General features: G+C 38.3%; 2 protein-coding genes across 8 annotated transcripts in view; both read left to right on the top strand.

Annotated features, from left to right (window-relative positions):
• ZNF638 (zinc finger protein 638) overlaps positions 1–25,877 on the top strand; it is a 125,753-nt gene that overhangs the window by 9,443 nt on the left and 90,433 nt on the right. The gene's annotated exons all lie outside the window — the stretch shown is intronic.
• Positions 15,022–15,711, top strand: LOC116636193 (transcription factor BTF3-like). The gene has a single exon (XM_032410745.1). It carries the CDS (start codon positions 15,203–15,205, stop codon positions 15,620–15,622), a length of 420 nt encoding a protein of 139 aa, XP_032266636.1. The 5' UTR covers positions 15,022–15,202; the 3' UTR covers positions 15,623–15,711.

Raw genomic sequence — 25,877 nt, 5'->3', positions numbered from 1 at the left:
TCTTCAGCACAAACTAATAAAGTATAATAGTTCAACAGCAATGAAAGGCTGAAATTAGATAATATGGAAAGGCATGATCTACACAAAGATGGCTTTCCGTTGGATCACACATTTTCTCCTATAAAACTCACCTAGCGATGTTGAGATTTTTAATTTGCCTGCTCCTGTAAAGTTATCTATATGAAAATTCTGGTGGACAGAGAAGATAATTGAAATGAATAAATTTGTATTCTGGGTTTGTTTTGTTTGCTAGGTTACTGGCTTGTTTTAAGCAAGTTGTTTAGGTATATAAGGCAAATCATTGATGAGCTAAATAGATAACTTAGAAGGCTTCTTACCTTGGTCCCAGACTGGTTTTCCTACCAGAAACTGACAGTGGCTGAAATTTTTTTTTAAGTTCAACACTGAGCTTGGAGGGCATCAAAATAAGTAAACCTCAGTTTTGTATTCTCATTGGAGAGACAGCCTGGTACATAGTGAACCATCATACAGTGTAATAGGTATTGCACCAGAGGTGAGAAAAATGTGATGTAGAATCACGAAGTAGGAAGCAATGAATTCTGGCTAGGAAGTTAACATTTCATCAGGGCCTTGAAGGAAAACTAGAATTTAACCTGAATGACTTTTCCAGTTATACAAATATGGGAACTTCTGATTATACTCCAAATAAAAAGCCAATCTCCTAGATGATCCCCAGACCCAGCCTCCTGGTAGTCACACCCTTATATAGGTTCCTCCCACCTTGTATCAGGATTGGTCTGTATACCTATGTATAAGTGGTGAAGTGGTTGTGTGTGGATTCCAAGGCTTGGTCATAAAGACATTGCTGTTTCCACTGTAGTCTCTTGGATTCTGTGAGAGAAATCAACTGTCATGTCATGAGAACACTCACGTAGCCTTATGAAGAGGCTCAAATGGGAAGAGTTTACTCTGGGTCAGTAGCCAGTGTATTAGTGTCTGTTTCCTAGCTTCCCTAGCAGCTGGTTTACCTTTGTGATTAAGTTCTTGGGAGCAGAAGAGATGTGTGCAACTTTTGGTACTTGCCTTTTTTTTTTTTTTTTTAAGAAATTTATTTATTTATTTGAGAGCGAGAACAAGTGGAGGGGAGATGCAGAGCAAGAGGGAGAAGCAGGCTCCTGACTGAGCAGGAGCCCAACGCAGGGCTCCATCCCAGGACCCTGAGATCATGACCCAAGCCGAAGGCAGATGCTAAACCGACTTGAGTCACCCAGGTGCCCCTGGTACTTGCCTTTAACACAGTTTCTCAACCTTTTTTTAATATCACTGCCATGAGGAGCCTTTTTAGGCTCCCCCCCAATTTCCTCCATAAAATTTTAATACCACAGATACATTGTATATCTGTTTATGCACTTTATATGAATATATGTGCTTTATCTACGAAAACACTAACATTTTTTTTTGCCCTTCTACTCCTTACGCACCAGCTTTTGCCCCCTTGAAGGTGATATTGTCTTTGTTGAGAAAGCATGCTTTGAGAAGATTGGGTTTGCTCTCCCCTCCTCTTTCTTTCTGCATGTGGACTGGAAGGCAGACTGCTAACTTCAACTATGCGGACAAAGAGAATGCAAGCAACAAGGTGGGAGGAACCTGGGGGCTTAGCATCACAGAACAAAGCTAAGCCTGTGTCTAGACAATTAATTGAGAAAGAAACATAAACTGATCTTATTTGAGCCATCTTATTTTGGGGCCATTGTCATACCAGCTTAGCCTGTATTCTAACAAATATGCATCCCATTTTTTTCAAAACTGCTTAGAAATTTTAAAAATTTCTCTTATTTACATGTCACCCAGGTCTGTTTAGCCATGACTATACAAATGTTATTTACCCTTTGCCATCTGCAAACACCTTATGATTACCAGTACTACAAATTGTATAAACATTAACATTATTTGATCCAAAATTTGGGCACCTCTACATGATATCTCATAATCATTGAATGAAGGTGTTACCATGCTTTATTTCATTGCATATATTGCCAGTTTGCTGTAGTTTTGTTTCGTTGGGGTTTTTAACCATTAGTTTTATAGCAATAGAGCGTACTGACTAAGAGCACAGACTCCTCTAAATTCAGTTCCCTCATCTATAAAATTGGTCTAATAATAGTACCTACCTCACAGGGTTTGAGGATTAAATGAGATAATGATAGTAAATTATTGAGCATATTGCCTGTTTCGTGCTAAGTGTCAGATGGTAATTACTATTATTACAACGAACACTTAGGTAGATTTCAGAAACTTGCAAAGACAATATTTAAGAGTTCTCAACACTTCAATAAAATGATAGTATAAAAATTAAAAAGGGAAAAGAGAATGGAATAGGAGACCAAGCAATTGTTTTTAAAGGAGAAAGAGAGAGAAAGAAGAGGCAGAGAGAAAATCTTAAGTAGGCTCCACACCCAGCAACAGAGCCTGACATGGGGCTTGATCTCACAACCCTGAGATCATGACATGAGCCAAAATTAAGTGTCGGGTGCTGAACCGACTGAGCCACCCAGGCGCCCTAGATACTGATACTTTTTAATAGTCATGTTTTGATTAATCTTTCCCTTTTTATATTCCACATCTTAGCAATGTAATTTTATATTAGCAATGTAATGTATACAATCTTAGCAGTGTGAGTGTGTATCAATATATGTTGCTCTTCTTTTCTTCATGCTCACATATATGTATCATATATAGATACAACACACATGAGTTTTTCTCTTTTATAGTGATTCATCTATTCAAATTTTCTATTCTACTTCTGGAGTCAATTTTTATAATTTGTAATTTATACCTTGCTAAGAAGTTATTCATTTTCTTTTGGTTTTTAAATTTCTTGCCGTGGAGTTGCACGTGATATTCTCTTGCAGTTTACTAAAGCTCTTTGATACTCCTTTGCTTGTTTCTGATCCTATGCATTTTATTCAACCCTCTTCATCCTTCTCCACTCTGCCAAAATTAGTTTTGTTTTCTTGTTCTTTCAGAGAACAAGCTTTTGTATTTATATATCCTTGCTATTATCTTTTAAAGTTATTCTTAAGTTTATCTGTATTAATTCCTGCTTCCTAATGTTTTTTCCTTTTTATCCTTTTCCCTTATTTTGAGTATATAATTCCTTTACATTTTTAAAAAAACCCTATTTAATGAGGAAGGCATTTAAGGCTTTAAAATTTCCCCCGAGGACTATTTTAGCTCCTAAAATGGTATAGTTCATTGGTCTAAAATTTTCTCCTTTTCATCATCTTTTAAATGGTTTGTAATTTCACTTCTGACTTCTTTGATACAAAGATTATTTAGTAGTATGTTAATTTCCAAGTATTTGTGATTTTTTAAAAATCTTTTTATGATTTGGAATTTTATTGAATGATTAGAGAATATGACATGCAAAATCCCTACTTCCTTAAAAATGTTTTCATCCATTCTTTATTTTGAATGACATAGTTGCAGGATGCCTGGTGGTTCAGTCGGTTAAGCGTCCAACTCTTGATTTGGCTCAGGTCAGGATTTCAGGGTTGTGGGATCTAACCCCAACTGGGGCTCCACGCTCAGTGGGGAGTCTGCTTCTCCCTCTCCATCTGCCTGCCGCTCCACCTGCTTGTGCTCTCTTTCTCTCTGTCAAATAAATAAATAAAATCTTAAAAAATTTTTTTTAAATAAAAAAATAAATGACATAGTTGCTTCAACGTTTTTGTTCTATTGATTTTTTCACTTTTTATGGAGACAGATGGAATGGCTAATTGCTTCTCAGGTAAAGAACTAGAATATGTGCCATGTATTTAAGATTTTTGACATGAACAGGCTATAGAAACAGAATAGGAATTTCTCATCCCAGGAATTTTCTTGTTTGTTTATCTCTATAGGCATAGTTTAAAAGAGCTAAACAGCTCCATTTTGAGCTCAGTTTTCTTAGAACAAGAGCAGTTTGGATAACAAAAAGGAGGTAAGGACATTAAAAAAGCAAAAACAAAAAAGTTAGGCTTTTTAGATGTGACTGGGAGTTCTGGGCAGTTAACCAAGGTTTGGTAGAACACTGGGTAGAACACTGTGAAGCTACAGCCAAAGAGGGGAGGCCTTTTTGTGTGAAAAGACTATTGCTTACTTTACTAGTTTTACTAAGAATATAGATTGATGTTGGTAGGACTTAAATCTCATGATGGGTTAGGGGAGGATGGATTGAAGGGAATGCCACAAATTAATGGGCTGTGGACATTTGTTGGACCCTCACAGTGTTTTATATATTTTTTAATTAGTTGCCAACACTTTGAAATAAAGCAGCTTCATGTAAACCCACAAACACTCACAGATCTGCATTTCCAGTGTTTAAAGACTTGGAAGCTCTGAAAACACTGAGATTACATTAGCACATGGCTGCAAGAAGCTGGAGTTGGGGAGCACCTGTCACTTTTAGAGAGACATGTTCTCTCCACTTAGACCATCCCCACCATTCCTTCTTACTCCCAAATCTAGGCAAAATATCCATAATCATTTTTCGATTTTACTTGTGCTGCTGTTTGTCCCCTGTAGCTTTAAGAAGGGAAGACTGTATATTTTAGATCCACTTGCCTGTCAAAAGTGGGGAAAGAAGAAGGCCTTTTTATTATTAAAAAAAAAAAAGAAAGAGATTTGTGTGTGTGTGTGTGTGTAAATAAAGAATATTCCCATGTTTTAGTATGCAAACAAAGTGTGTTTGTGTCAAAAGAATGCAAATTAGGGGCGCCTGGGTGGCTCAGTCATTAGGCGTCTGCCTTTGGCTCAGGTCCTGATCCCGGGGTCCTGATCCCCGGGTCCTGGGATCAAGCCTGGGATTGAGCCCCGCATCGGGCTCCCTGCTAGGCGGGAAGCCTGCTTCTCCCTCTCCCACTCCCCCGGCTTGTGTTCCCTCTCTAGCTGTGTCTCTCTCTGTCAAATAAATGGATAAAATCTTTAAAAAAAAAAAAAAGAATGCAAATTAAGATGCCATTTTTTTTTTTTTTAAGATTTTATTTATTTATTTGAGAGCGGGAACACACAGGAGCCGGGAGGAGGGGTAGAGGGAGAAGCAGACTCCCCGCTGAGCAGGACTCTGGATCCAGGACTCCATCCCAGGACCCTGAGATCATGACCTGAGCTGAAGGCACACACTTAACTGACTGAGCCACCCAGGCATACCTAAGATGTCATTTTAAAACCAACTCCACATAGCACCATGACTAGTATTTAGAAAAGATATAATAAGGTTTGGTTTTGATGGGAATTAAATAAGGATGCCACTATGATATGTATTTATTTATTTGGTAAAAAAAAAAAATTCCTGGGTATCAATACCTTATATAGATGGTAAGTTCCTAAAGCAATGCCTTTTGAGTAGAGCAGAAATTATGTACCTCAAATAGAAAGAAATGTAAAAAAATGTCAATATTATTGGAAATACTATTTCATAGCATCTTGAATATATGACTGCGAACTTACAGGCAGATTACATTTCAAATTTAAAGTATTTATGGCATTTTCAATTTAAGCTCGTGAAAACCTATATATAGATAATATCACACAGAAATATCTTGGTGTCTGAAAATTTTAATGGGTCGAAGAACTTTTGGATTTGTCACCCATGAAAAGGCCAGTATCAAATGACTCATTTATGTGTGTTAGAAAAGTCTGTCAAAATTTAATGAAAATAGGTTAAAAATATATTAGCTTGATGATAGATAATGCTCCTGGAATAATAAATAGTTTAGGTTAACACTGGACATTTTTGTGACATGGTGAAAGGACAAGACATGAATTTAATAATTTGTTTATTGCAGGGCGCCTGGGTGGCTCAGCGGGGAGTCTGCTTCTCCCTCTACCTCTCCCCCCTGCTCATGCTCTCTCTCTCTCAAATAAATAAATAAATAAAATCTTTAAAAAGTTAAAAAAAATAATTTGTTATATTCAATTATCAATATATATTATTCAACTATTGTAAGTTACTGGCTGGTTCCCTATAGGTATCTGAGTTTGTGATGCTTGCCATCGGTGGAAAGTAAAATCTTAGCTATATTCTTGGGGAAGATGCCTATGAAAATATGGGGATCACATCATTCTAATTAATTTTACACTGTTACCACTTTTCCTTAACCGAGGCACTAAACATATTTTCAGGGTGGTTTGTTTCATGGTGGCAGTTTTAGGGAGTAAACATGAAAAATTACTGCCTATTCATTTCAGCATCGTAAGTCCATATTAGCCAGCCCAGCATCACGTAACAAGACTTTCCCCTTCACCCTTCTCTTACCCCTGCAGAATATTCCATGAGAATTTCTTATGAAAGCTTCAAGGCAAACCATTAAAAAAATAACACCCATGAGCTTTGATAGGATCAGAGGGTCCAGCCAGACTCTGTTTAGACAAGTAATTGTGTTCAGGTGAGGAATCAGAGGCTGTGCTGTGTTTTGTAATAAGTCCTGAGTTTCTTTGTTGCCTCATTGAAATTCTTTCATTGGGGACCAGATGACTGCTGCCTGTGAGAAGCTCCCTGGTCCTCTCCTCTCCCTGGCAGTGCTACCCTCCCCCTGGCTCGGATGCAGCTATGGTTCTGCCCTCTCAATTGCTTGCTGTTTGTTGCTTTTTCATAGAATCACAGACCTTAAAGACTCTAGTAAAGCTTTTGACCACACACACAAATTTTTTTTTTCTTCTAAAGTTCCCAAACCAGCTCAAGGAAAACAGAGAAAAAGAGGACAATGGAAAATGTCTTTCTAAATACTAAATAATGGGTGGTACTGAACTGTCACTATGAATAGATACTTTTTTCGTCCATAAAGTTCAGTGTCTAGTTGGGTGTTTACGTTTCAATTTTGCTGAATGTTTAGAAAAAAATGTATTTATTTAAGAAATGACAATACAGGGGCGAGGGGTGGGGAGAATGGCAGCTTAGCAGCCTTCACATTTCTCCTTGCTCCCTTTGATCCTTCTTTGGGCTCAGATAGAATTATGCTTCTGAATGTGCCCTTCAGTGGTTCTCAAGCGTGATCCCCGTGCCAGCAGTTGGCAGCATTGTCTGGGAACTTGCTGGAATTGCAAATTTGGGGGCCCCATCCCAGACCTACAGGATGAGAACCTACTCTTGGGGAGTAGGATGGGCAGCAACCTGTGTTTTAACAGACCTTTCAGATGACTCAGGTGTACGCTGAAGTTTGAGAGCCTCTGCTTTATCTAGCTTGGATTATGCCTGTGTTAGAGTTGGATGTAGAGACCGATGTAAGTTTTTAAACTCCTGTAGGGTCTTCCTCCTTTCCCTTCATTGCTTTGGGAGTCTGGATAGAGTATATATTGTGGTGCACTGCAGACCTTTATGCCAGCCTTGTGGACTTCGTGGTGGCTGCCGTCAGCTGACTGCCTTGAATGACAACTACTAATTGTTGAGGTCACGGGTGAGATGGATCCTTGGGCAGGAAGTCAGAGCGGGCATCCCAAGAACTGTTGATCAGAGGGAAAGCTAGTTTTGAGACATGGCCAAGCAATTATTCTCATCTGGTTACTTCATGTTAAGTAATCCACTAGAGGGAAAAAAAATATCTTTGAGTATATGACTTTGTATGTGAAATTGTGTGTTCGTCTTTTTTATTATATGTACATAACATGAAATTTACCATTTTATTTTTTTTAAAGATTTTATTTATTTATTTGACAGAGAGAGACACAGCGAGAGAGGGAACATAAGCAGGGGGAGTGGGAGAGGGAGAAGCAGCCTTCCCGCGGAGCAGGGAGCCCGATGCGGGGCTCGATCCCAGGACCCTGGGATCATGACCTGAGCCAAAGGCAGACACTTAACAACTGAGCCACTCAGGAGCCCTGAAATTTACCATTTTAAACATTTTTAAGTGTACAGTTCAGTGGCATCAAGCACATTCACATTATTGTGCAACCATCACCACCATCCATTCCCAGAACTTTTCCATCTCCCAAACTGAAATTCAGTACCTATTAAGCAATAACTACCCATTCCTCACTCTCCATAGCCCCAGATAACCACTCTTCTGACTTTCCTTCTCTATGAATTGACTACTTTAGGTTCCTCATGTAAGTGGAATCATACAATTTTTGCCCTTTCGTGGCTGGCTTATTTCACTTAGCATAATGTCTTTAAGATTCATCTATGTTGTAGCATATATCAGAATTTCATGCTTTTTAAAGGCTGAATGAAATTCCATTGTATGTATATACCGTATTTTGCTTATCCATTTACCTGAGGGTAATGTTTGGGTTTTTACCATTTGGCTCTTGTGAACAATGCTGCTACGAACCATAGTGTACAAATACCTGTTCAAGTCTTTGCTTTCAGTTCTTTTGGGTATGTACCTAGAATTGGGATTGCTAGATCATATGGCAATTCTGTTTACTTTCTTGAGGAAATGCCATATTATTTTCCACAGTGACTGTACCATTCCCACCAGCAATGCACAGATGTTCCAATTTTTCCACATCCTCACCAACACTTCTTATTTTCAGGGTGTTTTAGTTTTTGTTTTTTTTTATAATGGCTATCCTAATGCATAAAAAGTGTATCTTACTTGGTTTGTGTTTTCCTAATGTCCGGTGTTTATTGGTCACCTGTATTCTTCTTTGAAGAAATGTCTATTTATGTCTTTAGCCCATTGTTTTAATTAGGTGTTTTGTTTTTGAGTTGTAGGAGCTCTTTATATATTCTGGATATTAATACCTTATCAGATACACAATTTGCAAATATTTTCTCCCCTTCTGTGGGTTACCTTTTTACTTTGTTCATACTGTCCTTTGATGCACAAAAGTTTTTAATTTTGATAAAGTCCAATCTATGTTTTTTCTTTTGTTGCCTGTGCACTGAATGTGTAGATCACTTTGGGAATTATTGACATTTTACTTAATTATTTTGAGAGAGAGAGAATGGGGGAGGGGAGAATTATTAACATTTTAACAATTTTAACTCTTCCAGTCTATTTAGTTGTTGAGTGTTTTTTATCAGGAAAGGATGTTGAATTTTGTCAAGTATTTTTTCTGCATCAGTTGAGATTATCATGTGTTTTATTTCCCCTCTAATTCATTTTATGAAGCTAATATTACTGATACCAAAACTAGACAAATATAAAAAAAGTATAGACTGATAACTCTCAAAAGTATAGATACAAAATCCTTAACAAAATATTAGAAAATAGAATTAAGGAGTGCCTGAGTGGCTCAGTCATTAAGCGTCTGCCTTCAGCTCAGGTCATGGTCCCAGGGTCCTGGGATCGAGCCCCACATCGGGTTCCCTGCTTGGCAGGAAGACTGCTTCCCCCTCTGCCACTCCCCCTGCTTGTGTTCCCTCTCTCACTGTGTCTCTCTCTATCAAATAAATAAATAAAATCTTAAAAAAAAAAAAAAGAAAATAGAATTAAGCAAGACATAAAAAGAATTATATACCTTAACCAAATGGGGCTTATTCTAGGGATGTAAGGCTGGTTTAGCATCTGAAAATTAATCAGACTAATTCACCATATTAACAAGGTAAAGAAGAAAAACCACATGGTCATATTAATCAATGTAGAAAAAGCATTTGACAAAATTTAACATCCATTCATAAATAAAAACTCACAAAAAATAGGAAGAGAGGAGAACTTTCTCAACATGGTAAAGAGCATCTATAAGAACCTACAGATAAAATCATACTTAATGGTGAAAAACTGAATGCTTTCTCTGTAAGATTGGGAACAAGAACAGTGCTGGCAATTATTGCAGAAAATAAAAGGCATACAGATCAACGAAGAAGAAATAAAACTGTCCCTGTTTGCATATGACATAATTGTCTTCATAGAAAATCTCAAGGAATCAACAGAAAAACTAGAACTAATACAAAAGTTCGGCAACGTTGCGGTATAAAGGAAAAACATACAAAAATTAATTGTATTTCTGAATGCTATCAGTGAACACATGGATACCAAAACTTAAAATACAATACCGTTTAAGGTTGCTCCAAAAATATGAAACACTTGTGTGTGCTTCTAACAAAAAAAAAGATACAGAACTTGTATGCTGAAAACACTGATGAAAGAAATCAAGGATGATCTAAATACTTCTTTGGAGAGAAATTCTGTGATTAGAAGATTCTACGTAGTGAAGATGTTGATTTTCCCCAAATTGAAATATAGGTTTAATGCAATTGTTATCAAAATCTCCATAATATTTTTGTAGATATAAACAGCATTATTCTAAAGTTTATATGGAAAAACAAAGTAACTAGAGGAGCTAGAACAATTTTGAAGAAGAATACAATGGGGGAAGTCAGGCTACCTGATTTTAGGAGTTACTGTATATAGCCATAGTAATCGAGACTGTGGTGTTGGTAGAAGGATAGACACATAGATTAATGGCACAGAATAGAGAACCCAGATAGATACCTACACAAATATGCCCAACTGATTTTTTACAAAAACACAAAAGCAATTCAATGGAGGAAAGATAGCTGTTTCAACAAATGGTGTTAAAGAAATTGCATACCCACTGGCAAAAATATGAGTTAATGGGGCACCTGGTGGCTCAGTTGGTTAAGCTGCTGCCTTTGGCTCAGGTCGTGATCCCAGAGTTCTGGGATGGAGTCCTGCATAGGGCTCCCTGCTCAGCGGAGAGCCTGTTTCTCCCTCTCCCTCTGCCTGCCTCACTCCCTGCTTGTGCTCTCTATCTCTCTGTCAAATAAATAAATAAAGTATTAAAAATAAATGAGTTAAACAACAGTTAACAAATAATTAATAAAGAAAAACCAATCAAATTAGAAAATGGGCAACAGAGGAATACCTGGATTACTCAGTTGGTTAAGCATCTGACTCTTGATTTCGGCTCGGGTCATGATCACAGGGTCGTGAGATTGAGTCCCACATCAAGCTCCACACTGAGCAGGGAGCCTGCTTAAGATTCTCCCTCTTCCTCTACCTCTCCCCCCCAAACTGATCTCTCTCTCTCTCTCTCTCTGTCTCTCTCGAAAGAAAGAAAGAAAGAAAGAAGGCAAAAGACACCCTGAAGCATTTCAACAAATAGGATAATACAGATAGCAAGTAAGCACATGAAATAAATGTTTGGCATCATTAGTCATAAAAGAAGTGCAAATTAAAACCACAGTGAGTTATCACTATACAATTATCGGAATGGTTAAAATTAAAAAATAGTGAAAACCCCAATTACTGGCAAGGATGCTGAGAAGCTGGATCACTCATATTTTGCTGGTAGGAATGTAAAATGGCATAGTCACTCTGAAAAACAATTTGGCAGTTTCTTATAAATTTAACCATGCATTTACCATACGACCCCAATAGCACTTGGACATTTATTTGTCCTAGAGAAATGAAAGCTTTTGTTTACACAAAAACATATGCACCAATGTTCCACGAAGCTGTATTTGTAATAACCAAAGACTGGAATCAGCCTATATGTTCTTCAAAGGGTGAATATTTAAACTGTAGTATGTCCAGGGGCGCCTAGCTGGCTCAATTGGTAGAGCATATGACTCTTGATCTCAGGGTGCTGAGTTCAAGTCCCATGTTGGTTGTAGAGATTACTTTTTAAAAAAATGTTAAACTGTGGTACATCCATACTATGGAACACTCTTCAGCAATAAAAAGGACTGAATTATTGGTACCTGTAACAGTCTAGGGGGATCTCCAGACACTTAAGCTAAATGAAAAAAGCCAATTGCAAAAGATAACATACCATCTGATTCCATTTATATAACGTTCTTAAACTGACAAAATGTAGAAATACTGAGCAAATTAGTGATTACCCCAGGTTATGGAAGGAGCTGAATGCAAGACAGAAATGGATGTGGGTATAAAAGTGTAATAGGAGGGATCCTTGTAGTAATGGAAATGCTCTGTGTTTAGATTGTATCAATGTCAATATCCTGGTTGTGATGTTGTACAATAGTTCTACAAGATGTCACCATTAGGAAAAACTAGATAAGGAACACAGGGGACCTCTCAGTATTATTTCTTACAACTACATATGAATCTACAATTATGAAAAGTTTAACTTAAGATTTTTCTAGGGGCGCCTAGGTGGTGCAGTTGGTTGAGTGTCTGACTCTTGATTTCAGCTCAGGTCATTGTCTCATGGGTCATGGGATCAAGCCCCACATGGGGCTTCTGGCTCAGTGGAGAGTCTGCTTGAAAGATTCTCTCCCTCTACCCCTCCCCTGACTCATGTGCACTCTCTCTCTCTCTTTCTAAAATAAATAAATCTTTAAAAAACAAAAAATTTTTCTTCTATAAATGAATTCAGCAAAGTAGCAGGATACAAAGTCAACACACAAAAATCAACTGCGTTTCTATATATAAACAACAAATGAACTGTAAAGGAAATTATAAAAAACAGTTCCATTTACCCCTCCTACATTGTTGGTGGGAATGCAAGCTGGTGCAGCCACTCTGGAAAACAGTATGGAGGTTCCTCAAAAAGTTGAAAATAGAGCTGCCATATGATCCAGCAATTGCACTACTGGGTATTTACCCCAAAGATACAAATGTAGGGATCCGAAGGGGTATGTGCACCCCGATGTTTATAGCAGCAATGTCCACAATAGCCAAACTGTGGAAAGAGCCAAGATGTCCATCGACAGATGAATGGATAAAGAAGATGTGGTATATATATACAATGGAATATTATGCAGCCATCAAAAGGAATGAGATCTTGCCATTTGCAACGACGTGGATGGAACTGGAGGGTATTATGCTGAGCGAAATAAGTCAAACAGAGAAAGACATGTATCATATGACCTCACTGATATGAGAAATTCTTAATCTCAGGAAACAAACTGAGGGTTGCTGGAGTGGGGGGTGGGTTGGGAGGGATGGGGTGACTGGGTGATAGACACTGGGGAGGGTATGTGCTCTGGTAAGCGCTGTGAATTGTGCAAGACTGTTGAATCTCAGATCTGTACCTCTGAAACAAATAATGCAATATATGTTAAGAAAAAAAAAAAAGAAGAAGATAGCAGGAGGGAAAGAATGAAGGGGGGGAAATCGGAGGGGGAGACGAACCATGAGAGACGATGGACTCTGAAAAACAAACTGGGGGTTCTAGAGGGGATGGGGTGGGAGGATGGGTTAGCCTGGTGATGGGTATTAAGGAAGGCACATTCTGCATGGAGCACTGGGTGTTATGCACAAACAATGAATCATGGAACACTACATCTAAAACTAATGATGTAATGTATGGTGATTAACATAACAATAAAAAATTAAAAAAAAAACAGTTCCATTTACAATAGCATCAAAAACAACAAAATACTTAGGAATTCACTTAACCAAGGAGGTGAAAGATTTGTATAATGAGAACTACGAAACATTACTGAAAGAAATTAAAGAAGACTCAAATAAATAAATTTTTCATGTTCATGGATTGGAAGACATCATATTGTTAAAATGTCATGCTACCCAAAATGATCTACACATCAGTGCAATCAAAATGCCAATGATGTTTTTTGCACAAACAGAAAAACACATCCTAAAATTCATATGAAATCTTAAGGGATCCCAAAGAGCCAAAATAACCTTAAAAAGAATAAGAATCTGGAGGATTCACTTACTGATTTCAAAATTTACTGCAAAGCTACAGTAATCAAAATAGTGTGAAACTGGCATAAACACAAACATATAGACCAATGGAATATAATAGAGGGTCTAGAAATAAACCTTCCCATATGTGGTCAAATGATTTTTGACAACGGTGCCAAGATCATTCAATGGGGCAAGGACAGTATCTTCAACAAATGATTCTGTGAAAACTGGATATCCACAATGCAAAAGGATGAAGTTGGGCCCTTACCTAACACCATATACAAAAATTAAATCAAAATGGATCAAGGACCTAAATGTAAGACCTAAAGTAATAAAACTTTTAGAAGAAAACATATGACAAAGCTTTAAAACATTGGATTTGGCAATGATTTCTTGGATATGACACCAAAAGCACAGGTAACAAGAGAAAAATAGACAAATTGGATTTCATAAAGATTAAAAAATTTTGTGCATCCAAAGACACTATCAACAGAGTAAAAAAGCAACCCACAGAATGGGAGAAAATATATACAAATCATATGTCTGATAAAGGATTAATACCCAGAATATATATAAAACTAAAACTCAACAACAAAAAACAAACAACCTGATTCAAAAATGGGCAAAGGACTTAGACATTTTTTCAAAGAAGATATGTGAATGGCCAATAAACACATGAAAAGATACTCAACAGCACTAAGCATTAGGGAAACAAGTCAAAATGCATTGAGATTCTACTTCACACCCATTAGGATGGCTACAATAAAAAGAAAGAGAGAGAGAGAAAACAACAAATAGGGACGCCTGGGTGGCTCAGTCAGTTAAGCATCTGCCTTCAGCTCAGGTCGTGATCCCAGGGTCCTGGGATCGAGTCCTGCATCGGGCTGCCCGCTCCGCAGGGAGTCTGCTTCTCCCTCTACCCTCCCCCGCTCGTGTGTGCGCTCTCTCTCTCCCAAATAAATAAATAAAATCTTTAAAAAAAAAAAAGAAAACAACAAATAGTGACAAGAATGTGGAGAAATTGGAACGCTTGTGCACAGTTGGTGGGAATGTAAACCGATATGGCTGCTGTGGAAAACAGTATGGTCGTTTTTCAAAAAAATTTTTTAATTACCATATGGCTGAGCAATTCTGCTTCTGGGTATATACCCAATTGAATTGAAAGCAAGGTCTTGAAGAGATATTTGTAAACCGATGTTCATAGCAACATTACTCACAGTAGCTAAAACATGGAAACAACCCAAGTGTCCATCAACAGATGAAGGGATAAGCAAAAAGTGATAGATATGTACAATGGAATATTACTCAGCCTTAAAAAGGAAAGACATTCTGCATATGCTACAACCTGGACAAACCTTGAGGGCATTATATAAGTGAAATAAGCCAATCACAAAATGACAAATACTGTATGATTCTACTTATATGAGATATTTAGAGTAGTCAAAATCACAAAGACAGAAAGTATAATGGTGGTTGCCAAGGATTAGGGGGAGGGGAGAAGGGGAATTATTGTTTAATAAGTAGAGAGTTTCCGTTCTACAAGACGAAAAGAGTTATGGAGATGGAGCTGCCATCTTGTGTCCCTGCGTGTGTGCACCTAATCTCAGCTGGTCTGCCCGAGATCCCCTGAGCGCCAACCCTATTCCCCCGCGTGGTCCCATTTCCGCTCCAACAAGATGAAAGAAACTATCATGAACCAGGAGAAACTCGCCAAACTGCAAGCACAAGTGCGCATCGGTGGGAAAGGAACTGCTCGCCGAAAGAGGAAGATGGTTCATAGAAGGGCTACAGCAGATGATAAAAAACTTCAGTTCTCCTTAAAGAAGTTAGGGGTAAACAATATCTCTGGTATTGAAGAGGTGAATATGTTCACAAACCAAGGAACAGTGATCCACTTTAACAACCCCAAAGTTCAGGCATCGCTGGCAGCGAACACTTTCACCATTCCAGGCCATGCTGAGACAAAGCAGCTGACAGAAGTGCTACCCAGTATCTTAAACCAACTTGGTGCAGACAGTCTGACTAGTTTAAGAAGACTGGCTGAAGCTCTGCCCAAACAATCTGTGGATGGAAAAGCACCACTTGCTACCGGATGATGATGAAGTTCCAGATCTTGCGGAGAATTTTGATGAAGCTTCCAAGAATGAAGCAAACTGAATTGAGTCAACTTCTGAAGAAGATAAAACTTGAAGAAGTTACTGGGAGCTGCTATTTTATATTATGACTGCTTTTTAAAATTTTGTTCATGGATCTGATAAAATCTAGATCTCTAATATTTTTAAGCCCAAGCCCCTTGGACACTGCAGCTCTTTTCGGTTTTTGCTTATACACAATTCATTCTTTGCAGCTAATTAAGCTGAAGAAGCCTGGGAATAAAGTTTGAAACAAGGTTAATAAAGTTCTTTCCCTAGGAAAAAAAAAAAAAAGAGTTATGGAGATGGATGATGGTGATGGTTCCACACAATATGAATGCATTAGTACCACTGAACTGTACCCTTAAAAATGGTTAAGATGGGGGGGACACCTGGGTGGCTCAGTCAGTTAAGCATCTGACTCTTGATCTCAGCTCAGGTGTTGATCTTAGGGTTGTGAGTTCAGGCCCCGTTTTGGGCTCCATGCTGGGCGTGGGACCTACTTTAAAAAAATGACTAAGACGGTAAAGTTTATGTTACGTGTATTTCACCACAATAAAAAAAAGAAAAGGGGCGCCTGGGTGGCTCAGTTGGTTAAGCGTCTGCCTTCGACTCAGGTCATGATCCCGGGGTCCTGGGATCGAGCCCTGCATCAGGCTCCCTGCTCCGCAGGGAGCCTGCTTCTCCCTCTCCCACTCCCCCTGCTTGTGTTCCCTCTCTTGCTGTGTCTCTCTCTGTCAAATAAATAAATAAAATCTTTAAAAATAAATAAATAAATAAAAATATAGTATTTTCAAAAGCATCAGGAATAGCAGACAGCCTCCCCTCTTTTGTCCTGCCTGCTGCTCACTTTCAGTGTAGTCAATAAACTAATATCTCCTTTAAAAAAAAGCATCAGGAATATTAAATACATCTATCACAATGTATATATATACTATATGAATACATAAAGCCATAAAATATTATTGTGAGAAATTAAAGACCTTTTTTAAAAATTTTAAGTAGGCTCCACCTCCGACATGGGGCTCGAACTCACAACCCTGAGATTAAGAGTTGCATCCTCTACCTACTGAGCCAGCCAGGCACCCCAAAATTAAAGAACTTCTGATTAAATGGAAGGATATACCATGTTTATGGATTGGAAGCCTCAGTATTGTAAAGGTTTCACTTATCAAACTGATCTATTGAGTCAATGCAATCCCAACCCAAAGTCAATAAGTCTTTTTGAGAACTTGACAAGCTGATTCTAAAATGTACATGAAGGGGCGCCTGGATGGCTCAGTTGGTTAAGCAGCCAGCTCTTGATTTCTGCTCAGGTCATGATCTTGGGGTCCTGGGATCAAGCCCTGCATTGGGCTCTGCAATCAGCAAGTAGTCTGCTTGAGGATTCTCTCTCTCCCTCTCCCTCTGCACCTCCCCCTGCTCTGTCTCATGCACGCACATTCTCTCTCTCTTTCTCTAAAATAAATAAATAAATCTTAAAAAAAAACCACCCAAAAACAAAACAAAAAAGTGTACATGAAAATGCAAAGGGCCTAAAAGGAGCCCCAACAATCTTCAATAGAGGAAAGACTAGCCGTGCTGGCTGTCAAGACTTATATAAAGCTGCAGTTATGAAAGTGAAATATTAATGGAAAGACAGAAAAATTAATCAATAGAATTGAATAGAGAGCCCAGAAACAGACACCCATATATCCAGACACTTGATACATAACAAAGTTGACTCTAAAGAGAAGAGGAAAAACGACTAATTTTTTCAGTAAATGGTGCTGAGACAATCAGATATTATTATTATTATTATTATTTTTTTTTTTTTAGAGTAATGATTTTTTTAAAAATATTTATTTATTTATTTATTTATTAGAGAGCGAGCGAGAGAGAAACAGCATGAGAGGGGAGAGGGTCAGAGGGAGAAGCAGGCTCCCCGCTGAGCCGGGAACCCGATGTGGGACTCGATCCCAGGACCCTGGGATCATGACCTGAGCCGAAGGCAGTCACTTAACCAACTGAGCCACCCAGGCGCCCCAGATATTATTTTTTAAAGAAAGAAATAAAGATACAAAATTAAAAACCAAACCAAAACTTGACCCAAGTTCACACTATTAAAAAAAAAATAATTCCAGTGGATGGTAGTTTTATTTTTTTTAAAGATTTTATTTATTTACTGACAGAGAGAGAGAGAAGAGAGCACAAGCAGGGGGAGCAGCAAAGGGAGAGGGAGAAGCAGGCTCCCCGCTGAGCAGGGAGCCGGACACGGGACTGGATCCCAGGACCCTGGGATCATGACCTGAGCCGAAGGCAGACGCTTAACCGACTGAGCCACCCAGGTGCCTCAAAGTAGATGGTAGTTTTAAATGTCAACAGCAAAGCAATAAAGTTCCTGGGTGATAATATAGGGGAGGTCTTCATAACCTTTTTACAGTAAAAGACTTTTTTTTTTTTTCCAAATAGGATGCAAATAACACTAATTGTAAAGAGAAAAATAAATTGGACTACATTAAAATCAAAGTATTCTGTTCATCAAAAGGCACCATTAAAGACAGCGTAAAAAGACAAGTCACAGTGAGGGAGATGTTAGTATTTGGAAAACTCTAATGGAGAGTACTAAACAATATATATACAGAATATAGAAAGAATGCTTACAAGTCAATAAGAAAAAGGTAAACAATCCAAAAGAAAAATAGGCAAGAGACTTAAATAGGACTTCACAAAAGCAGCTACCCAAATAGCCAGCACACATATAAAAAGGTGCTTAGTGTCTTTAGTGACTAGGGAAATGCAAAGTAAACCTACCTTTCTTTTCCCTCCCTCCCTCCCTTCCTCCCCTCCTCCCTTCCTCCCTTCCTCCCTCCCTTCCTTCCCAGATTCAGACCTGCTAAGGAATTATTACAGAGCAACAATAAAAAGAGATTACTCCTCACCAGGAATACTGTGGTAGTATCCTCTTGCTGGTATCCTTACATCAACTATTGCAAATCTTCAAGCCCTTTTCCACAGTGAATGATACTTGGCAATTACCAGCTCGAATGACCTTTTCAAAACATACATTTCATTATGATACTCTTTGGCTTAAATCCTTCCACAAAGACTGGTTAAGTAAATTGTAGGCTATCTCCATAAAATGAAGTATTCTGCGGTCACTAAAGAGAATGAGGTAGAGGGCGCCTGGGTGGCTCAGTCGGTTAAGCGGCTGCCTTCAGCTCAGGTCATGATCCCAGGATCCTGGGATGGAGCCCCACATCAGGCTCCTGCTCAGCAGGGAGTCTGCTTCTCCCTCTCCCTCTGCCTGCCACTCTGCCTACTTGTGCTGTCTCTCTCTCTGTCAAATAAATAAACAAAATCTTAAAAAAAAAAGAATGAGGTGGAGCTCTCTGTACTAATATAAAATAACCTCAAAGAATTATTGTTAAGTCACAAACAATGTGCAGAACAGCATGTGTAAAAATGGGTAAGGGGTTCCCAGGTGGCTCAGTCAGCCAGTTAAATGTCTAACTCTTGATTTCGGCTCAGGTCATGATCTCTTAAGATTTAACATTAAGTTTCCCTCCCTCTCCCTCTACCCTCCCCACCCCCCTGCCCTCTCTAAAAATAAAATAAAATAAAATAAAATAAAAATAAAAATGGGTAGAGGAATAGATACAGTGGAATGTCATCACATATTCACTTAAGTTACTCAAAATTAACTAAAGCATATAGGTAAAAAGCCATTTCCCCCACATTGTGGGTATATATGCCATCCTGTAACAGTCTATGGAAATAGCGTCCAAATAATTTTAAGGGTTTTATTGACCATTTATAAAGAAGAATTATGCATAATACAGGAGGCCAGCCAAATGAACAGTAGTGGTTTTCTTAACTATTGTGTAGGACTATTTGTTTTAAGAGGGTGTCACACAAATTGCAGGATTTTTAATATATTTGGTCCTCACCCATGACATGCCAGAGTTCCTGAGTTATTGGGTCAAGCAAAGAACCACCCTTACAGATCTTCAAACAGAAGAAAATACTGTATGATTAAATGTATGATTGTAAGCCTTTGTTAATTACTTGTAAAATAAATATTCTTCCACTTTATGACTTAATTTTTAACTTTTTAAAAATATTGATATCTTTTGGGGCACCTGGGTGGCTCAGTCGTTAAGCGTCTGCCTTCAGCTCAGGTCATGGTCCCAGGGTCCTGGGATCGAGCCCCACATCGGGCTCCCTGCTCGGCGGGAAGCCTGCTTCTCCCTCTCCCACTCCCCCTGCTTGTGTTCCCTCTCTCTCTCTGAGTCTCTCTCTGTCAAATAAATAAATAAAATCTTAAAAAAAAGTTGATTATCTTTTAATAAACAGTTTTAATTCTAAGTAGTGAAGTTCATTAATATTTCCTTTTATGGTTTGTGTTGTTTGTTGTGTAAGGAATTCTTTCCTATCCTGAGGGTGTAGAAGCATTTACCTATGTTTTTTGTAAAAGTTTTAACGCTTGCTTTTCACTTTCTTTTTTTTTTTTTTTTAAAGATTTTATTTATTTATTTATTTATTTGACAGAGAGAGAGAGACAGGTGGGGCAGGGGTTGGGATCATTGCTGTCTCAAGTTGGCAACATAAGAGGAAAAAAAGAAGAAATAATATAAGGTCACAAGAAAGCTGAGTGGAGAAGTAGAGGTCTTTGGGATTGATTATACAGAAGTGTGTATGCTGTGTTTGATTAAAGAATTCAAGGACTTTTCAAAGATGAGTTTGACCCTAAGCAAGGCAGAAAAGCAGTTTGACCCCCCCTAGGGTGGGGGCACTCGAGTTTTATCTGGGCGTTAAGTTAGGCTCTCAGTTGCCAACACCAAGGAGCTGCCGGGAAATGTCCATGTGCCTACAGGATTCATCAGTCTTCTCCTGTGAGCCTCACCCTGAAGTGTTCCCCTGGCACTTGCCCCGTTTCCCCAGTGCCAACCTGTCCCTCCTCCCTTCCAGAAAAGGGGAAGGTAGCCTTGAGGGGGAGACCAGCCCTGAGGAGGAAATAGGGTACTAATTTAAGAATTCTGATTTGATGCAATGTGTTACTGGATTAGACTAAGGAGACCCAGAATGAATTCAGCATGAACTGTCTTGCAACTGGTACAACTGTGAAAAGTCACACAGACTTCCCCCCCGCAAGGGCTTGCTGGGATAGCGTTCCTCAGAAAGGTTTTGCGCATAGACAGCATTGGCCTGGGACTTCATAGATAGACTGGATTGTGCCCAGTTTTGGTTACCACATTTTTAAAAAGATGGAGCTAAGTTTAGGAGCCCACAGAAGGTGATCAAAATGATCAAAAGCAGGCAAACTCTCAGCCCTAAGATGGGCATTGACATTATCTCTGGAGCCCAGCCCAGGGGCGTTTGAAGTTTTCAGTAGCAATACTGCAAAAGACCACAAGATGGCAAAAGAACTCTAAAATGCCTTTTTTTTTAAAGGTAGATTTGGGAGAGGCGGTTCAGATCAGATGTTTCCTGATGAAAACAAGCACAAGAAAGTTTAAGAATGTCTATATTTCTTTTTTTTTAAAGATTTTATTTATTTATTTAACACAGAGAGAGAGAGAGAGAGAGAGAGAGAGAGACAGCGAGAGAGGGAACACAAGCAGGGGGAGTGGGAGAGGGAGAAGCAGGCTTCCTGCCAAGCAGGGAGCCTGATGCGGGGCTTGATCCTGAGACTCCAGGATTATGACCTGAGCCGAAGGCAGACCCTTAACCGACTGAGCCACCCAGGTGCCCCAAGAATGTCTATATTTCAAAGCTTATATGATCAAAATACTTGCTCTGGCAAGTTTTTGCAACACTTGCTTATAAGATGAATAAGGTCTGAGGATCTAATGTAAAACATGGTGACTATAGTTGATAACACTGTATTGTATAATTGAAACTTGCCAAGAGAGTAAACTTAATAAATGTTCTCATCAAAAAATGTATATATGTAAAAAAGTGTATATATGTGTATGTGTATCGCGTGTGTGTGTATGTGTGTGTGTATAGTTAATTAACACATCCATCACATATATATATATATAAAGCTATATGTTAAGATGTCAGTATCACAAGCATATGGACTCAGCCAGGGACACTGTGTAACTACTTGGAACAGAACCCATTTACCAAACTGCACTGGCCATGCAGCACAAGCAAAAAATAAACCTCTGTTGTATTAATCTAAAAAAAAAGATACATAGATAGTGACAGATAACCAGATGGAAGAAATCCTTTCACAATTTATATGTATATCAAATCATCATGATGTATAAATATCTTACAATTTTATTCATAATAAAAATAAAGCTCTCACTAGAATTTAAATAAAAATCTGAAAAGGAAAAAAGCTAAAAAAATAAAGCTGAAAAAAAAGAGCAATATTGGTAGATGAGTTAAAGATTTCTCAGTCAGATTTATCAGATACTTAACAGATATCAATATTGCCTCTTAGCTTTCTGCCTTTTTTTTTCTTTTTTCTGACCTCTGTCCTTCTGTCTCCTCCCACCAAGACATTCTAATATGAGGAAAGCAATATAATGTGATTAAGGGTGTGGGTTATGGAGCCCTACTGCTTGAGTTCACATAGAGGCCACCAGTTATTAACTATGTGACATTCAGCAAATTACTTAACTCTGGGCTTTGGTTCCTTTTTCCATGGAATGGGGACTATAACATTGTCCACTTCATTGAATTATTCTCAGGATTAAATGAATAATGTGTGTAAAATCTCTCAGAACAATGCCTGACAGATAAAACTGTTAAATTTTTATGGAATTAAAGTTTAAATTTTTTTCTATTAATTTACAGAATTACCTTGTTTTAACTCGTTAAGCAGATTAGTGAACTGTTTGAGGATTTTCTCTTGTTAAAAAACAAAAACAAAAACGTCCAAATCAAATTTAGGTGCTTTGGTGGAGATGGTATTTTATAAACTTTTTTTTCTGTCAGTCATGTTTTCCTATTTCCCACCCTTAGATTAGTCACTGAAAAGAAGATGACAGGGATTGCATTTATTTATACAGTGGATTTTTATTAAAGGATGTAGGGTTGTTATATTCCCAGAAAATGAAATAAGAAAAAAAAAAAAAACAACCCAGATTCAAGTAGGAAAGATTTTTATTTTTTATTTTTTTTAAAGATTTTTTATTTATTTATTTGACAGAGAGAGACACAGCGAGAGAGGGAACACAAGCAGGGGGAGTGGGAGAGAGAGAAGCAGACTTCCCGCAGAGCAGGGAGCCCGATGTGGGGCTCGATCCCAGGATCCTGGGATCATGACCTGAGCCGAAGGCAGACGCTTAACGACTGAGCCACCCAGGCGTCCCAGATTTTTATTTTTTAGATATTTTCTGTCTGAATAGAAGAAAGACCTTTTCAATAATCCAGAAGCTTTTATTTTAAAGGATACTGTGTTTTACTTACCTAACCATTTCAGGATCATATTAAAACTACCTACCAAGGAAATTTGACCCTTGTACATTCACTGTTCAGAAAACAAAACTTTTGGGGCTCCTGGATGGCTCAGTCGGTTAAGCGTCTGCCTTTGGCTCAGCTCATGATCCCAGAGTCTTGGGATCACCCCAGGTCATGATCCCAGAGTCCTGGGATCAAGCCCCAGGTTTGGCTCTTGCTCAGTGGGGAGCCTGCTTCTCCCTCTCCTTCTCCTGCTTGTGCAAGCTCTCTCTCTGTCAAATAAATAAATAAAATCTTAAAAAAAAAAAAGAAAACAAAACTTTTTAGGTAAAATACTTAAACTATCCAAAAGATATTGTATATATTCATATATTTTTTAATATAAAATTTATTTTACTATAACATGGAGTTTCAACTTACAACCCTGAGATCATGACCTGAGCTGAGATCTAGAGTGGAACACTTAACTGACTAAGCTGCCCAGGCGTCCCCCAATTAACCTCTAGAGTTCAGATTCTCTAGAAAAGTTGAGGAGGAAGATGTCTTTTTCTTAGGCTTCTGCGATGTTACTGTTCCTTGTACTTTTTTCTTTCTGTGATTACTACTTAATCTCTTATTGGTTTGTCTTTGTCTGCTTTACTCTTCAGTGTTGGTGTGCATAAAATTCTGTCCTTGCCCCCTGATATCTGCCTGGTAGGCTGCTTCACCTCCTTCAGGCCTTTACTGAATTGTGAGGCCTTCCTAGTCCATCCCTTTGTTTGTTTGTTTATTTATTTATTAAAATTTTTTTATTTTTAAGTAATCTCTACATTCAACGTGGGGCTCCAGTTTACAATCCCAAGATCAAGAGTTGCACGCTGTACTAACTGAGCTAGCCAGGAGCCCCTGAGTCCATCCCCTTTAAAATTTGATGTGCCTCTCCCCTTTCACTGCTTCATTTTTCTCCAGAGCCCTTATTAGCACTGCCTTTCTCCAGCGGAAGCGAACTCCACAAGGACAGGGATTTTGTATGTCTTGTTCACTGTTGCATCTGTAGAGCTTAGAGGATAACTGGTGTGCACTAGACTTTAATAAATATTCATTGACTGAATGGAATGAATCTCATTGAGGTGTCATTTTCATTTTCTTGATTATTAATGAGATTGAGCAGGTTTCTATTGGCTATTTATACTTCCCCATCTGTGAAGTGCCTCACCATATCTTTTGCTCATTTTTTTTTTAAAGATTTTATTTATTTATTTATTTTTTTGATAGAGAGCACAAGTAGGCAAAGAGGCAGGCAGAGGGAGAGAGAGAGAGAGAGAAGCAGGCTCCCCGCTGAGCAGTGAGCCCGACGTGGGGCTTGATCCCAGGACCCTGGAATCATGACCTGAGCCGAAGGCAGCCACTCAACTGACTGAGCCACCCAGGCGCCCGTCTTTTGCTCATTTTTCAATTGGGTCGTTTAACATTTCTTTGATTTTCAGGAATTCTTTATAAATCCAGATTGTAAGCCTTTGTTAATTACTTGTAAAATAAATATTCTTCCACTTTGTGGCTTAATTTTTAACTTTTTAAAAAATATTGATATCTTTTAATAAACAGTTTTAATTCTAAGTAGGGAAGTTCATTAATATTTCCTTTTATGGTTTGTGTTGTTTGTTGTGTAAGGAATTCTTTCTTATCCTGAGGGTGTAGAAGCATTTACCTATGTTTTTTGTAAAAGTTTTAACACTTTGCTTTTCACTTTCTTTTTTTTTTTAAAGATTTTATTTATTTATTTATTTGACAGAGAGAGAGAGACAGCGAGAGAGGGAACACAAGCAGGGGGAGTGGGAGAGGGAGAAGCAGGCTTCCTGCTGAGCAGGGAGCCCGATGCGGGGCTCGATCCCAGGACCCCGGGATCATGACCTGAGCCGAAGGCAGACGCTTAGCCAGGTGCCCCTGCTTTTCACTTTCAAGTATCTAATGTACCTGAATGGATTTGGGGGTATGTTGTGAGCTGGGAGTCCATTTGTTTTTTCCATTTGGAAAGCCATCCTTTCCCCTGCTGGTCTGTATGCCACCTCTGTTTTATATAAATATAAATTGATATATAGATCTATATATACTTTCTGTCTATATTTCTATAGTTTCTATAAATGCTTAGGTCTTTTTCTGAACTCTCTTTTTTTGTCCTATTAGTTTTTTGTTTATTTCTGCATAATGCCACACTTTTTTTTTTTTTAACATATTATTAACTTTTAATGCCTCTTGATACCTGGTGGGGCAGTTCTCCCCTTCTTATTCTTCTTCCTTAGAAGAGTTTTAACTATGCTTGGCTCCTCATTCTTCCATATAGATTTTAGAATTAGCTTATCAGATTGTAAAAAAATGTGCAGTTGAGGTTTTGATTGAAATTCAGTTGAATTTATACATGTCTTTAGGGCAGAATTGCTATATATATGGTATTGAATGTTACTATCTATGAACATAGTATATAGCTCACATTTATTTAGATGCTCTTTTGTATCTTTCAGTAAAGCTTTATTATTTTGTCCACATGGAATCTTGAGATCTAGAGTCCCATGCTCTACCAACTGAGCCAACCAGGCACCCCTGTTAAACGATCTTATTAATTCTAGTTATTTATCTGCAGATTCCTTGGAGTTTCTGTGTACATAGTCATATCATCTTCAAAGAGTGATAATTCTATTTCTTTTTAAGCTTTATACCATTTTTGTTGGTCTTAACTCATTAGCTAGGACCTCCAGTGTAATGCCAAGAAAAAGCAGGAGTAATGGGTATAGTGGGTTGAATAGTGTCCCTCAAAATTCATGGCCACTGGTAACTTTAGAATGTG

The sequence above is a fragment of the Phoca vitulina genome, unplaced genomic scaffold (genome assembly GCF_004348235.1).
Source record: "Phoca vitulina isolate PV1807 unplaced genomic scaffold, GSC_HSeal_1.0 scaffold12, whole genome shotgun sequence".
NCBI lineage: Eukaryota > Metazoa > Chordata > Mammalia > Carnivora > Phocidae > Phoca > Phoca vitulina.
This window is presented reverse-complemented; position numbering and strand designations above follow the sequence as displayed.

Bases quoted from the DNA above. Each gene is read 5' to 3' on its own strand.
- LOC116636193 (XM_032410745.1), top strand. From the start codon at position 15,203: ATGAAAGAAACTATCATGAACCAGGAGAAACTCGCCAAACTGCAAGCA.